This window comes from Oncorhynchus masou, chromosome 24, assembly GCF_036934945.1.
Source record: "Oncorhynchus masou masou isolate Uvic2021 chromosome 24, UVic_Omas_1.1, whole genome shotgun sequence".
NCBI classification, from domain to species: domain Eukaryota; kingdom Metazoa; phylum Chordata; class Actinopteri; order Salmoniformes; family Salmonidae; genus Oncorhynchus; species Oncorhynchus masou.
The window spans coordinates 12,347,654-12,364,840 of record NC_088235.1 but is presented as its reverse complement, the minus strand read 5'-3'; the positions used below and the strand labels follow the sequence as shown (position 1 = coordinate 12,364,840).

The 17,187-nt window shown below is 43.2% G+C and overlaps 1 protein-coding gene across 1 annotated transcript in view; it reads left to right on the top strand.

The window, feature by feature from the left end:
* Nucleotides 1-17,187, top strand: part of LOC135513396 (ankyrin-3-like) — a 194,982-nt gene that overhangs the window by 2,757 nt on the left and 175,038 nt on the right. The window contains 4 exon segments of the mRNA XM_064936320.1: nt 1,942-2,139; nt 13,956-13,968; nt 16,420-16,517; nt 16,962-16,994. Of these exon segments, the coding sequence (XP_064792392.1) occupies nt 1,942-2,139; nt 13,956-13,968; nt 16,420-16,517; nt 16,962-16,994 (342 nt within the window).

Sequence of the window (17,187 nt, the reverse complement as noted above, 5' to 3'; positions counted from 1 at the left end):
GTACTCACAGAACCAATGGACATGGGGGCAACAGTACCGGAGGGAGCCGTGACAGGATCACAGCTCACTGATCTAATAAAGCAGGACCACGACTCACTGATCTGATACAGCAGGACCACGACTCACTGATCTGAAAGAGCAGGACCGCGACTCACTGATCTGAAAGAGCAGGACCACGACTCACTGATCTAATACAGCAGGACCACGACTCACTGATCTGATACAGCAGAACCACGACTCACTGATCTGAAAGAGCAGGACCACGACTCACTGATCTGAAAGAGCAGGACCACGACTCACTAATCTAATACAGCAGGACCACGACTCACTGATCTGAAACAGCAGGACCACGACTCACTGATCTGATACAGCAGGACCACGACTCACTGATCTGAAACAGCAGGACCACGACTCACTGATCGAATACAGCAGGACCACGACTCACTGATCTGAAACAGCAGGACCACGACTCACTGATCTAATACAGCAGGACCACGACTCACTGATCTGAAACAGCAGGACCACGACTCACTGATCTAATACAGCAGGACCACGACTCACTGATCTGATACAGCAGAACCACGACTCACTGATCTGAAAGAGCAGGACCACGACTCACTGATCTGAAACAGCAGGACCACGACTCACTGATCTGAAACAGCAGGACCACGACTCACTGATCTGAAACAGCAGGACCACGACTCACTGATCTGAAACAGCAGGACCACGACTCACTGATCTGAAACAGCAGGACCACGACTCACTGATCTGAAACAGCAGGACCACGACTCACATATCTGAAACAGCAGGACCACGACTCACTGAACTGAAACAGCAGGACCACGACTCACTGATCTAATACAGCAGGACCACGACTCACTGATCTGAAACAGCAGGACCACGACTCACTGATCTGAAACAGCAGGACCACGACTCACTGATCTGAAACAGCAGGACCACGACTCACTGAACTGAAACAGCAGGACCACGACTCACTGATCTGAAACAGCAGGACCACGACTCACTGATCTAATACAGCAGGACCACGACTCACTGATCTGAAACAGCAGGATCACGTCTCACTGATCTGAAACAGCAGGACCACTGTTCACTGACTGTTATTACCTGGATGATAGATGACTGTATATTACCTCGTTGATAGATGACTGTATATTACCTCGTTGATAGATGACTGTATATTACCTGGATGATAGATGACTGTATATTACCTCGTTGATAGATGACTGTATATACCTGGATGATAGATGACTGTATATTACCTGGATGATAGATGACTGTATATTACCTGGATGATAGATGACTGTATATTACCTCGTTGATAGATGACTGTATATTACCTGGATGATAGATGTCTGTATATTACCTGGATGATAGATGACTGTATATTACCTGGATGATAGATGACTGTATATTACCTGGATGATAGATTATGTTCTGTCTGTGGTGTAGAATGGGTACCCTCCTCTGTGTTATATTATGTTCTGTCTGTGGTGTAGAATGGGTACCCTCCTCTGTGGTGTAATATGTTCTGTCTGTGGTGTAGAATGGGTACCCTCCTCTGTGGTGTAATATGTTCTGTCTGTGGTGTAGAATGGGTACCCTCCTCTGTGTTGTAATATGTTCTGTCTGTGGTGTAGAATGGGTACCCTCCTCTGTGTTATATTATGTTCTGTCTGTGGTGTAGAATGGGTACCCTCCTCTGTGGTGTATTATGTTCTGTCTGTGGTGTAGAATGGCTACCCTCCTCTGTGGTGTAATATGTTCTGTCTGTGGTGTAGAATGGAGTACCCTCCTCTGTGGTGTAATATGTTCTGTCTGTGGTGTAGAATGGGTACCCTCCTCTGTGGTGTAATATGTTCTGTCTGTGGTGTAGAATGGCTACCCTCCTCTGTGGTGTAATATGTTCTGTCTGTGGTGTAGAATGGCTATACTCCACTCCACATCGCGGCTAAGAAGAACCAGATGGAGATTGCCACGACGCTGCTGGAGTACGGAGCCGACACCAACGCTATGACACGTCAGGGCATCACACCTCTGCACCTGGCCTCTCAGGAGGGCAACGTAGACATCGTTACCCTGCTACTGGCCAGGGAAGCCACCATCAGCTTGGGCAACAAGGTGGGGGTTAGGGGTCAGGTGTTAGGATTGTCCTGAGTTGTAATGTGGTATGTCCTGTCATGTGTTCTAATGTGGTATGTCCTATCCTGTGTTCTAATGTGGTATGTCCTGTCCTGTGTTCTAATGTGGTATGTCCTGTCATGTGTTCTAATGTGGTATGTCCTAACATGTGTTCTAATGTGGTATGTCCTAACATGTGTTCTAATGTGGTATGTCCTGTGTTCTAATGTGGTATGTCCTGTCCTGTGTTCTAATGTGGTATGTCCTATCCTGTGTTCAAATGTGGTATGTCCTGTCCTGTGTTCTAATGTGGTATGTCCTATCCTGTGTTCAAATGTGGTATGTCCTGTCCTGTGTTCTAATGTGGTATGTCCTATCCTGTGTTCTAATGTGATATGTCATGTCCTGTCCTGTGTTCTATTGTGGGATATCCTATCCTGTGTTCTAATGTGGTATGTCATGTCCTGTCCTGTGTTCTAATGTGGTATGTCCTAACATGTGTTCTAATGTGGTATGTCCTAACATGTGTTCTAATGTGGTATGTCCTATCCCGTGTTCTAATGTGGCATGTCATGTCCTGTCCTGTGTTCTAATGTGGAATGTCCTGTGCTGTGTTCTAATGTGGTATGTCCTATCCTGTGTTCTAATGTGGTATGTCCTGTCCTGTGTTCTAATGTGTTGTGTCCTGTCCTGTGTTCTAATGGGGTATGTCCTATCCCGTGTTCTAATGTGGTATGTCCTAACATGTGTTCTAATGTGGTATGTCCTGTGTTCTAATGTGGTATGTCCTGTCCTGTGTTCTAATGTGGTATGTCCTAACATGTGTTCTAATGTGGTGTGTCCTGTGTTCTAATGTGGTATGTCCTGTTCTGTGTTCTAATGTCTTATGTCCTGTCCTGTGTTCTAATGTGGTATGTCCTGTGTTCTAATGTGGTATGTCCTAACATGTGTTCTAATGTGGTATGTCCTGTCCTTTGTTCTAATGTGGTATATCATGTCATGTCCTGTGTTCTAATGTGGTATGTCCTGTCCTGTGTTCTAATGTGGTATGTCCTGTCCTGTGTTCTAATGTGGTATTTCCTGTCCAGTGTTCTAATGTGGTATGTCCTGTCCTGTGTTCTAATGTGGTATGTCATGACATGTGTTCTGTTCTAATGTGGTATGTCCTGTCCTGTGTTCTAATGTGGTATGTCATGTCCTGTCCTTTGTTCTAATGTGGTATGTCATGTCATGTCCTGTGTTCTAATGTGGTATGTCCTGTCCTGTCCTGTGTTCTAATGTGGTATGTCCTGTCCTGTCCTGTGTTCTAATTTGGTATGTCATGTCCTGTCCTGTGTTCTAATGTGGTATGTCATGTCCTGTCCTGTGTTCTAATGTGGTATGTCATGTCCTGTCCTGTGTTCTAATGTGGTATGTCATGTCATGTCCTGTCCTGTGTTCTAATGTGGTATGTCCTGTCCTGTGTTCTAATGTGATGTGTCCTATCCTGTGTTCTAATGTGGTATGTCCTATCCTGTGTTCTAATGTGGTATATCATGTCATGTTCTGTCCTGTGTTCTAATGTGGTATGTCATGTCCTGTCCTGTGTTCTAAAGTTGTATGTCCTGTCCTGTAATGTGTTGTGTCATGTCCTTTGTTGTAATGTGGTATGTCCTATCCTGTGTTCTAATGTGGTATGTCATGTCCTGTCCTTTGTTCTAATGTGGTATGTCATGTCCTGTCCTGTGTTCTAATGTGGTATGTCATGTCCTGTGTTCTAATGTGGTATGTCATCATATGTCCTAACATGTGTTCTAATGTGGTATATCATGTCCTGTCCTGTGTTCTAATGTGGTATGTCCTGTGCTGTGTTCCTAATGTGTTGTGTCCTATCCTGTGTTCTAATGTGGTATGTCCTGTCCTGTGTTCTAATGTGGTATGTCATGTCCTGTCCTTTGTTCTAATGTGGTATGTCATGTCTGTCCATCATTCTAATGTGGTATATCATATCCTATCCTGTGTTCTAATGTGGTATGTCATGTCCTGTGTTCTAATGTGGTATGTCCTGTGTCATGTCCTGTTTCTAATGTGGTATGTCCTGTCCTGTGTTCTAATGTGGTATGTCTATCCTGTGTTCTAATGTGGTATGTCCTATCCTGTGTTCTAATGTGGTATGTCCTATTCTGTGTTCTAATGTGGTATGTCATGTCATGTGTTGTGTTCTAATGTGGTATGTCCTGTGTTCTAATGTCCTGTGTGTTCTAAATTTGGTATGTCCTGTGTTTTCTATGTGGTATGTCCTAACATGTGTTCTAATGTGGTATGTCTGTCCTGTGTTCTAATGTGGTATGTCCTGACTGTGTTCTAATGTCTAATGTGGTATGTCCTGTGTTCTAATGTGGTATGTCCTAACATATGTTCTAATGTGTATGTCCTGTGTTCTAATGTGGTATGTCCTGTCCTTTGTTCTAATGTGGTATATCATGTGTTCTAATGTCCTGTCCTGTGTTCTAATGTGGTATGTCCTGTTCTGTGTTCTAATGTCTTATGTCCTGTCCTGTGTTCTAATGTGGTATGTCCTGTGTGTTCTAATGTGGTATGTCATAACATGTGTTCTGTTCTAATGTGGTATGTCCTGTCCTTTGTTCTAATGTGGTATGTCATGTCATGTCCTGTGTTCTAATGTGGTATGTCCTGTCCTGTGTTCTAATGTGGTATGTCCTGTCCTGTGTTCTGTGTTCTATGTCCCAGTGTTCATGTCCTGTCTGTTGTTCTAATGTGGTATGTCATGTCATGTCCTGTGTTCTAATGTGGTATGTCCTGTCCTGTCCATGTGTTCTAATGTGGTATGTCATGTCCTGTCCTGTGTTCTAGTGTGGTATGTCATGTCATGTCCTGTGTTCTATGTGGTATGTCATGTCTGTCCTGTGTTCTAATGTGGTATGTCATGTCCTGTCCTGTGTTCTAATGTGATGTCATGTCCTGTCCTGTGTTCTAATGTGGTATGTCATGTCTGTCCTGTGTTCTAATGTGGTATGTCCTGTCCTGTGTTCTAATGTGATATGTCCTATCCTGTGTTCTAATGTGGTATGTCCTGTTGTCTGTGTTCTAATGTGGTATGTCATGTCCTGTCCTGTGTTCTAATGTGGTATGTCATGTCCTGTCCTGTGTTCTAATGTGGTATGTCATGTCCTGTTCTGTGTTCTAATGTGATATGTCCTATCCTGTGTTCTAATGTGGTATATCATGTCATGTTCTGTCCTGTGTTCTAATGTGGTATGTCATGTCCTGTCCTGTGTTCTAATGTGGTATGTCATGTCCTGTAATGTCCATGTCCTTTGTTGTAATGTGGTATGTCCTATCCTGTGTTCTAATGTGATGTCATGTCCTGTCCTGTGTTCTAATGTGGTATGTCATGTCCTGTTCTGTGTTCTAATGTGGTATGTCATGTCCTGTCCTGTTCTAATGTGGTATGTCATGTCATGTCCTGTCCTGTGTTCTAATGTGGTATGTCATGTCCTGTCCTGTGTTCTAAAGTTGTATGTCATGTCCTGTCCTGTGTTCTAATGTGAGTATTGTCATGTGGTATGTCACATCCTGTGTTCTAATGTGGTATGTCCTGTCCTGTCCTTTGTTGTCCTGTGGTATGTCATGTCATGTCCTGTCCTGTGTTCTAATGTGGTATATCATGTCATGTCCTGTTCTGTGTTCTAATGTGGTATGTCATGTCCTGTGTTCTAATGTGGTATGTCATGTCATGTCCTGTCCTGTGTTCTAATGTGGTATGTCATGTCCTGTCCTGTGTTCTAAAGTTGTATGTCCTGTCCTGTAATGTGTTGTGTCCTGTCCTTTGTTGTAATGTGGTATGTCCTATCCTGTATTCTAATGTGGTATGTCATGTCCTGTCCTTTGTTCTAATGTGGTATGTCATGTCCTGTCCTGTGTTCTAATGTGGTATGTCATGTCCTGTCCTGTGTTCTAAAGTTGTATGTCCTGTCCTGTCATGTCCTGTGTTCTAATGTGGTATGTCCTGTCCTGTGTTCTAATGTGGTATGTCCTATCCTGTGTTCTAATGTGGTATGTCCTATTCTGTGTTCTAATGTGGTATGTCATGTCCTGTCCTGTTTTCTAATGTGGTATGTCCTGTCCTGTGTTCTAATTTGGTATGTCATATCCTGTGTTCTAATGTGGTATGTCCTGTCCTGTGTTCTAATGTGGTATGTCATGACATGTGTTCTGTTCTAATGTGGTATGTCCTGTGTTCTAATGTGGTATGTCCTAACATGTGTTCTAATGTGGTATGTCCTGTGTTCTAATGTGGTATGTCCTGTCCTGTGTTCTAATGTGGTATGTCCTAACATGTGTTCTAATGTGGTATGTCCTGTCCTTTGTTCTAATGTGGTATATCATGTCATGTCCTGTGTTCTAATGTGGTATGTCCTGTCCTGTGTTCTAATGTGGTATGTCCTGTCCTGTGTTCTAATGTGGTATGTCCTGTCCAGTGTTCTAATGTGGTATGTCCTGTCCTGTGTTCTAATGTGGTATGTCATGACATGTGTTCTGTTCTAATGTGGTATGTCCTGTCCTGTGTTCTAATGTGGTATGTCATGTCCTGTCCTTTGTTCTAATGTGGTATGTCATGTCATGTCCTGTGTTCTAATGTGGTATGTCCTGTCCTGTCCTGTGTTCTAATGTGGTATGTCCTGTCCTGTCCTGTGTTCTAATTTGGTATGTCATGTCCTGTCCTGTGTTCTAATGTGGTATGTCATGTCCTGTCCTGTGTTCTAATGTGGTATGTCATGTCCTGTCCTGTGTTCTAATGTGGTATGTCATGTCATGTCCTGTCCTGTGTTCTAATGTGGTATGTCCTGTCCTGTGTTCTAATGTGATGTGTCCTATCCTGTGTTCTAATGTGGTATGTCCTATCCTGTGTTCTAATGTGATATGTCCTATCCTGTGTTCTAATGTGGTATATCATGTCATGTTCTGTCCTGTGTTCTAATGTGGTATGTCATGTCCTGTCCTGTGTTCTAAAGTTGTATGTCCTGTCCTGTAATGTGTTGTGTCATGTCCTTTGTTGTAATGTGGTATGTCCTATCCTGTGTTCTAATGTGGTATGTCATGTCCTGTCCTTTGTTCTAATGTGGTATGTCATGTCCTGTTCTGTGTTCTAATGTGGTATGTCATGTCCTGTGTTCTAATGTGGTATGTCATGTCATGTCCTGTCCTGTGTTCTAATGTGGTATATCATGTCCTGTCCTGTGTTCTAAAGTTGTATGTCCTGTCCTGTAATGTGTTGTGTCCTGTCCTTTGTTGTAATGTGGTATGTCCTATCCTGTGTTCTAATGTGGTATGTCATGTCCTGTCCTTTGTTCTAATGTGGTAGGTCATGTCATGTCCTGTCCTGTGTTCTAATGTGGTATATCATGTCATGTTCTGTCCTGTGTTCTAATGTGGTATGTCATGTCCTGTGTTCTAATGTGGTATGTCCTGTCCTGTCATGTCCTGTGTTCTAATGTGGTATGTCCTGTCCTGTGTTCTAATGTGGTATGTCCTGTCCTGTGTTCTAATGTGGTATGTCCTATCCTGTGTTCTAATGTGGTATGTCCTATTCTGTGTTCTAATGTGGTATGTCATGTCCTGTCCTGTGTTCTAATGTGGTATGTTCTGTGCTGTGTTCTAATGTGGTATGTCCTGTCCTGTGTTCTAATGTGGTATGTCCTATCCTGTGTTCTAATGTGGTATGTCCTGTCCTGTGTTCTAATGTGGTATGTCCTGTCCTGTGTTCTAATGTGGTATGTCATGACATGTGTTCTGTTCTAATGTGGTATGTCCTGTGTTCTAATGTGGTATGTCCTAACATGTGTTCTAATGTGGTATGTCCTGTGTTCTAATGTGGTATGTCCTGTCCTGTGTTCTAATGTGGTATGTCCTAACATGTGTTCTAATGTGGTGTGTCCTGTGTTCTAATGTGGTATGTCCTGTTCTGTGTTCTAATGTCTTATGTCCTGTCCTGTGTTCTAATGTGGTATGTCCTGTGTTCTAATGTGGTATGTCCTAACATGTGTTCTAATGTGGTATGTCCTGTCCTTTGTTCTAATGTGGTATATCATGTCATGTCCTGTGTTCTAATGTGGTATGTCCTGTCCTGTGTTCTAATGTGGTATGTCCTGTCCTGTGTTCTAATGTGGTATGTCCTGTCCAGTGTTCTAATGTGGTATGTCCTGTCCTGTGTTCTAATGTGGTATGTCATGACATGTGTTCTGTTCTAATGTGGTATGTCCTGTCCTGTGTTCTAATGTGGTATGTCATGTCCTGTCCTTTGTTCTAATGTGGTATGTCATGTCATGTCCTGTGTTCTAATGTGGTATGTCCTGTCCTGTGTTCTAATGTGGTATGTCCTGTCCTGTCCTGTGTTCTAATGTGGTATGTCATGTCCTGTCCTGTGTTCTAATGTGGTATGTCATGTCCTGTCCTGTGTTCTAATGTGGTATGTCATGTCCTGCCCTGTGTTCTAATGTGGTATGTCATGTCCTGTCCTGTGTTCTAATGTGGTATGTCATGTCCTGTCCTGTGTTCTAATGTGGTATGTCATGTCATGTCCTGTCCTGTGTTCTAATGTGGTATGTCCTGTCCTGTGTTCTAATGTGATGTGTCCTATCCTGTGTTCTAATGTGGTATGTCCTATCCTGTGTTCTAATGTGATATGTCCTATCCTGTGTTCTAATGTGGTATATCATGTCATGTTCTGTCCTGTGTTCTAATGTGGTATGTCATGTCCTGTCCTGTGTTCTAAAGTTGTATGTCCTGTCCTGTAATGTGTTGTGTCATGTCCTTTGTTGTAATGTGGTATGTCCTATCCTGTGTTCTAATGTGGTATGTCATGTCCTGTCCTTTGTTCTAATGTGGTATGTCATGTCCTGTTCTGTGTTCTAATGTGGTATGTCATGTCCTGTGTTCTAATGTGGTATGTCATGTCATGTCCTGTCCTGTGTTCTAATGTGGTATATCATGTCCTGTCCTGTGTTCTAAAGTTGTATGTCCTGTCCTGTAATGTGTTGTGTCCTGTCCTTTGTTGTAATGTGGTATGTCCTATCCTGTGTTCTAATGTGGTATGTCATGTCCTGTGTTCTAATGTGGTATGTCCTGTCCTGTGTTCTAATGTGGTATGTCATGTCCTGTCCTTTGTTCTAATGTGGTATGTCATGTCCTGTTCTGTGTTCTAATGTGGTATGTCATGTCCTGTGTTCTAATGTGGTATGTCATGTCATGTCCTGTCCTGTGTTCTAATGTGGTATATCATGTCCTTTCCTGTGTTCTAAAGTTGTATGTCCTGTCCTGTAATGTGTTGTGTCCTGTCCTTTGTTGTAATGTGGTATGTCCTATCCTGTGTTCTAATGTGGTATGTCATGTCCTGTCCTTTGTTCTAATGTGGTATGTCATGTCCTGTCCTGTGTTCTAATGTGGTATATCATGTCATGTTCTGTCCTGTGTTCTAATGTGGTATGTCATGTCCTGTGTTCTAATGTGGTATGTCCTGTCCTGTCATGTCCTGTGTTCTAATGTGGTATGTCCTGTCCTGTGTTCTAATGTGGTATGTCCTGTCCTGTGTTCTAATGTGGTATGTCCTATCCTGTGTTCTAATGTGGTATGTCCTATTCTGTGTTCTAATGTGGTATGTCATGTCCTGTCCTGTTTTCTAATGTGGTATGTCCTGTCCTGTGTTCTAATTTGGTATGTCATATCCTGTGTTCTAATGTGGTATGTCCTGTCCTGTGTTCTAATGTGGTATGTCATGACATGTGTTCTGTTCTAATGTGGTATGTCCTGTGTTCTAATGTGGTATGTCCTAACATATGTTCTAATGTGGTATGTCCTGTGTTCTAATGTGGTATGTCCTGTCCTGTGTTCTAATGTGGTATGTCCTAACATTTGTTCTAATGTGGTGTGTCCTGTGTTCTAATGTGGTATGTCCTGTTCTGTGTTCTAATGTCTTATGTCCTGTCCTGTGTTCTAATGTGGTATGTCCTGTGTTCTAATGTGGTATGTCCTAACATGTGTTCTAATGTGGTATGTCCTGTCCTTTGTTCTAATGTGGTATATCATGTCATGTCCTGTGTTCTAATGTGGTATGTCCTGTCCTGTGTTCTAATGTGGTATGTCCTGTCCTGTGTTCTAATGTGGTATGTCATGTCCTGTCCTTTGTTCTAATGTGGTATGTCATGTCATGTCCTGTGTTCTAATGTGGTATGTCCTGTCCTGTCCTGTGTTCTAATGTGGTATGTCCTGTCCTGTCCTGTGTTCTAATGTGGTATGTCATGTCCTGTCCTGTGTTCTAATGTGGTATGTCATGTCCTGTCCTGTGTTCTAATGTGGTATGTCATGTCCTGTCCTGTGTTCTAATGTGGTATGTCATGTCCTGTCCTGTGTTCTAATGTGGTATGTCATGTCATGTCCTGTCCTGTGTTCTAATGTGGTATGTCCTGTCCTGTGTTCTAATGTGATGTGTCCTATCCTGTGTTCTAATGTAGGCGTCCTGTCCTGTCCTGTAGTTTCATCGTGGTATGTCATGTCCTGTCCTGTGTTCTAATGTGGTATGTCATGTCCTGTCCTGTGTTCTAATGTGGTATGTCATGTCCTGTCCTGTGTTCTAATGTGGTATGTCATGTCCTGTCCTGTGTTCTAATGGTATGTCATGTCCTGTCCTGTGTTCTAATGTGGTATGTCATGTCCTGTCCTGTGTTCTAATGTGGTGCTGTCATGTCATGTCCTGTCCCTGTGTTCTAATGTGGTATGTCCTGTCCTGTGTTCTAATGTGATGTGTCTATCCTGTGTTTCTAATGTGATGTGTCCTATCCTGTGTTCTAATGTGGTATGTCTATCCTGTGTTCTAATGTGATATGTCCTATCCTGTGTTCTAATGTGGTATGTCATGTCCTGTCCTGTGTTCTAATGTGGTATGTCATGTCCTGTCCTGTGTTCTAATGTGGTATGTCATGTCATGTCCTGTCCTGTGTTCTAATGTGGTATGTCCTGTCCTGTGTTCTAATGTGTGTCCTGTCCTGTGTTCTAATGTTCCTATCCTGTGTTCTAATGTGATATGTCCTATCCTGTGTTCTAATGTGGTATATCATGTCATGTTCTGTCCTGTGTTCTAATGTGGTATGTCATGTCCTGTCCTGTGTTCTAAAGTTGTATGTCCTGTCCTGTAATGTGTTGTGTCATGTCCTTTGTTGTAATGTGGTATGTCTATCCTGTGTTCTAATGTGGTATGTCATGTCCTGTCCTTTGTTCTAATGTGGTATGTCATGTCCTGTTCTGTGTTCTAATGTGGTATGTCATGTCCTGTGTGTTCTAATGTGGTATGTCATGTCATGTCCTGTCCTGTGTTCTAATGTGGTATATCATGTCCTGTCCTGTGTTCTAAAGTTGTATGTCCTGTCCTGTAATGTGTTGTGTCCTGTCCTTTGTTGTAATGTGGTATGTCCTATCCTGTGTTCTAATGTGGTATGTCATGTCCTGTCCTTTGTTCTAATGTGGTAATGTCATGTCATGTCCTGTCCTGTGTTCTGTGTTCTAATGTGGTATTATCCTGTGTGTTCTGTCCTGTGTTCTAATGTGGTATGTCATGTCCTGTGTTCTAATGTGGTATGTCCTGTCCTGTGTCATGTCCTGTCCTGTGTTCTAATGTGGTATGTCCTGTCCTGTGTTCTAATGTGGTGTGTCCTATCCTGTGTTCTAATGTGGTATGTCCTATCCTGTGTTCTAATGTGGTATGTCCTATTCTGTGTTCTAATGTGGTATGTCATGTCCTGTCCTGTGTTCTAATGTGGTATGTTTCTGTGCTGTGTTCTAATGTGGTATGTCCTGTCCTGTGTTCTAATGTGGTATGTCCTATCCTGTGTTCTAATGTGGTATGTCCTGTCCTGTGTTCTAATGTGGTATGTCCTGTCCTGTGTTTCTAATGTAGTATGTCATGACATGTGTTCTGTTCTAATGTGGTATGTCCTGTGTTCTAATGTGGTATGTCCTAACATGTGTTCTAATGTGGTATGTCCTGTGTTCTAATGTGGTATGTCCTGTCCTGTGTTCTAATGTGGTATGTCCTAACATGTGTTTTAATGTGGTGTGTCCTGTGTTCTAATGTGGTATGTCCTGTTCTGTGTTCTAATGTCTTATGTCCTGTCCTGTGTTCTAATGTGGTATGTCCTGTGTTCTAATGTGGTATGTCCTAACATGTGTTCTAATGTGGTATGTCCTGTCCTTTGTTCTAATGTGGTATATCATGTCATGTCCTGTGTTCTAATGTGGTGTGTCTGTCCTGTGTTCTAATGTGGTATGTCCTGTCCTGTGTTCCTAATGTGGTATGTCCTGTCCAGTGTTCTAATGTAGTATGTCCTGTCCTGTGTTCTAATGTGGTAATCATGACATGTGTTCTGTTCTATGTCATGTCCTGTCCTGTGTTCTAATATGTGGTATGTCATGTCCTGTCCCTTTGTTCTAATGTGGTATGTCATGTCATGTCCTGTGTTCTAATGTGGTATGTCCTGTCCTGTGTTCTAATGTGGTATGTCATGTCCTGTCCTGTGTTCTAATGTGGTATGTCATGTCTGTCCTGTGTGTTCTAATGTGGTATGTCATGTCCTGTGTTCTAATGTGGTATGTCATCATCCTGTCCATATGTTCTACAGTTATGTCTATTATGTAATGTGGTATGTCATGTCCTGTCCTGTTTGTAATGTGGTATGTCCTGTCCTGTGTTCTAATGTGGTATGTCATGTCCTGTCCTTTGTTCTAATGTGGTATGTCCTATCCTGTGTTTCTAATGTGGTATGTCATGTCCTGTCCTGTGTTCTAATGTTGGTATGTCCTATCCTGTAATGTGTTGTGTCCTGTCCTTTGTTGTAATGTGGTATGTCATGTCCTATCCTGTGTGTTCCCAAAGTGGTATGTCCTGTCCTGTAATGTGTTTCTAATGTCCTTGTTGTAATGGGTATGTCCTATCCTGTGTTCTAATGTGGTATGTCATGTCCTGTCCTTTGTTCTAATGTGGTATGTCATGTCTGTCCTGTGTTCTAATGTGGTATGTCATGTCATGTCCTGTCCTGTTCTAATGTGGTATGTCATGTTCTGTCCTGTGTTCTAAAGTTGTATGTCCTGTCCTGTAATGTGTTGTGTCCTGTCCTTTGTTGTAATGTGGTATGTCCTATCCTGTGTTCTAATGTGGTATGTCCTGTCCTGTGTTCTAATGTGGTATGTCCTGTCCTGTGTTCTAATGTGGTATGTCCTATCCTGTGTTCTAATGTGGTATGTCCTATCCTGTGTTCTAATGTGGTATGTCCTGTCCTGTGTTCTATGTCCTGTGTTCTAATGTGGTATATCCCTCCTGTCCTGTGCTCAAAGTGGTATGTCCTGTCCTGTGTTCTAATGTCCTGTCCTGTGTTGTAATGTGGTATGTCCTATCCTGTGTTCTAATGTGGTATGTCCTGTCCTGTCATGTCCTGTGTTCTAATGTGGTATGTCCTGTCCTGTCATGTCCTGTGTTCTAATGTGGTATGTCCTGTCCTGTGTTCTAATGTGGTATGTCCTGTCCTGTCATGTCCTGTGTTCTAATGTGGTATGTCAATGTGGTATGTCCTGTCCTGTGTTCTAATCGTGGTATGTCCTGTTCTGTGTGTATGTCCTGTCCTGTTTTCTAATGTGGTATGTCCTGTCCTTCCTGTCCTGTTTCTAATTTGGTATGTCATATCCTGTGTTCTAATGTGGTATGTCCTGTCCTGTGTCCTGTCCTGTGTTGTAATGTGTTATGTCCTGTCCTGTAAATCCTCTCCTCTCAGAGTGGTCTGACTCCTCCACCTGGCAGCTCAGGACGACAAGGTCAACGTAGCTGAGGTGCTGGTTAACCAGGGGGCCACTGTCGACCCAGAGACTAAGGTACACACACACACGTACACATGTTCAACTCTGGTCTGACAGCCGTGTAGGTCGGCTGGTCCCTCCTGAAACCTCACTGCAGAACACTCATTGAGAAACACAACAGAGAGAGCAGAAGGTCTAGAAACCCAGAGAGGGACCAGAAGGACTAGAAACTCAGAGAGCGAGACCAGGAGGACTAGAAACCCAGAGAGAGACCAGGAGGACTAGAAACCCAGAGAGAGAGACCAGGAGGACTAGAAACCCAGAGAGAGAGACCAGGAGGACTAGAAACCCAGACAGGGACCAGGAGGACTAGAAACCCAGACAGGAGAGACCAGGAGGACTAGAAACCCAGAGAGGAGAGACCAGGAGGACTAGAAACCCAGAGAAACCCAGAGAGACCAGAATGTCTAGAAACCCAGAGAGGAGACCAGACCAGAGAGGAGAGACCAGGGTAGAAACCCAGAGAGGAGAGACCAGGGGGTCTAGAAACCCAGAGAGAGAGACCAGGGGGTCTAGGAACCAGAGAGAGAGACCAGGGGGTCTAGAAACCCAGAGAGAGACCAGGGGGACTAGAAAACCCAGAGAGAGACCAGAAGGTCTAGAAACCCAGAGAGGAGGGGAACTAGACCAGGAGTACTAGAAACCCAGAGAGAGAGACCAAATTGAGGGAGAGAGAGAGAGACCCCAGAGAGAGAAGGACCAGAGAGATGAGAGATAAGGACCAGAGAGATGAGAGGCCACTGTTCCTAGGCCTTCATTGTAAATAAGAAGTTGTTCTTAACTGACTTGCCTAGTTAAATAAAGTTTAAATAAAAATGTTTTTTAAGAATTCAGTACTACACTACAACAGTACTCTACAACACTACAGTACTACGCTGAAACTCTACAACAGTATTCTGAAACACTGAATTACTACTACACAGAAACACTACTACACTGAAACACAACACTGAAACACTACAACACTGAATCACTACTACACTGAAACACTACAACACTGAAACACTACAACACTGAATCACTACTACACTGAATCACTACTACACTGAAACACAACACTGAAACACTACAACACTGAAACACTACAACACTGAAACACAACAACACTGAATCATTACAACACTGAATCATTACAACACTGAAACACTACAACTCTAACAAGCACTTCTAACAACAGACCTGACTATAACACTGAAACAACATTAACTCACTAAATGCCGTACCATTCTGAAACACTGATCAGCACTACAAACAGTTGTTTGAATCAACACTACAAGGTTTCAGAATGTCTCCTGAAACCATTGAACATGATTGTGAATGTAGCTTTAACAGTACTTCCTAGGCATACACAGATTTCTGCTTCTGTTTTCCGAGACGGGATACACTAGTGGTCACATCAGGCATAACACTTGATTTCTGTTTCCTCGACAGACCAGTATAACACCAGGCATAAACTCATTTCTGCCGATCCCTGCTATAATCTAGTCTATCAGCACGCATCAAACAGTTGTTTGAATCAACATGTTTCCCTAAGGATTTAGAATGTCTCCAGGCAAACCATTGAACATGATTGTGAATGTAGCTTACTAGTGGTCACATCAGGCATAACACTTGATTTCTGTTTCTGACGGGATACACTAGTGGTCACATCAGGCATAACACTTGATTTCTGTTTCCCTCGACGGGATACACTAGTGGTCACACCAGGCATAACACTTGATTTCTGTTTCCCTAGACGGGATACACTAGTGGTCACCATCAGGCAAAACACTTGATTTCTGTTTCCCTAGACGGGATACACTAGTGGTCACATCAGGCATAACACTTGATTTCTGTTTCTGTTTCCCTAGACAGGATACACTAGTGGTCACATCAGGCATAACACTTGATTTCTGTTTCCCTAGATGGGATACACTAGTGGTCACACCAGGCATAACACTTGATTTCAGTTTCCGTTTCATTTACATTACATTTACATTTTTAGGCATAACACTCTGACTTACAGTTGAGAGTTTCCTAGATGGGATACACTAGTGGTCACACCAGGCATAACACTTGATTTCTGTTTCCCTAGATGGGATACACTCCGCTGCATGTGGCGTGTCACTATGGAAACGTGAAGATGGTCAACTTCCTGCTAAAGAACCAGGCCAAGATCAACGCCAAACCAAGGTTAGGCTCCCCTCCAGATTGAACCTATCTATAGAGATGTTAATGTTTTATTTATGGGATAGGGGTCAGGGGTCACAGGTTAGGCTCCCTCCAGATTTAACATTTCTATATACAGTAGATGTTGATGGTTGTAGGTGTGGGTGTTGGAGTGGGTATGTGTTGGTATGTTTAATTAAAGAGGTGTGTCTGACCTCTCCTCCTCCCCTTCAGAACGGATACACCCCCTCCATCAGGCGGCCCAGCAAGGCCACACCCACATCATCAACCTACTGTTGCAGCACGGAGCCTCTCCCAACCAAGTCACTGTGGTGAGAACACACACACCTGCTGCAGCACAGAGCCTCTCCCAACCAACTCACCTTGATGAGAACACACACACCTGCTGCAACATAGACTCTCCCAAACGACCTGACTGTGGTGAGCACAGGATTCTGGGAGACATTGCCATTACCCAGTGCCCCACAGCTGGGACTGCACAGTGAAATACACAGTCACATACACTATCTCATACACAGTAGGCTGTCATTAGCATGCACTATAACAGTCACACATCACAAACACACAGTGTTCCATCTATTGCCTTTGGTAGTATAAACAGTAGATACTGACACATGAGGATGGGTTAGGGGTCACAGTAATAGTAATATCTGACTGTCTTTAACAGAATGGTAACACAGCCCTGTCCAGGAGGCTGGGTTTGGGGTCAAGGGTTAGGGGTCACAGTAATAGTAATATCTGACTGTCTTTAACAGAATGGTAACACAGCCCTGTCCATAGCCAGGAGGGTGGGTTAGAGGTTAGGGTCACAGTAATAGTAATATCTGACTGTCTTTAACAGAATGGTAACACAGCCCTGTCCAGGAGGCTGGGTTAGGGTCACATCTCTGTAGTGGATACTCTGACTGGAATGGTCACAGACACTCTGGTGAGACCAGGAGATACTGTTCTTACAGTATCTTAAGATATGTTCTGACTGTC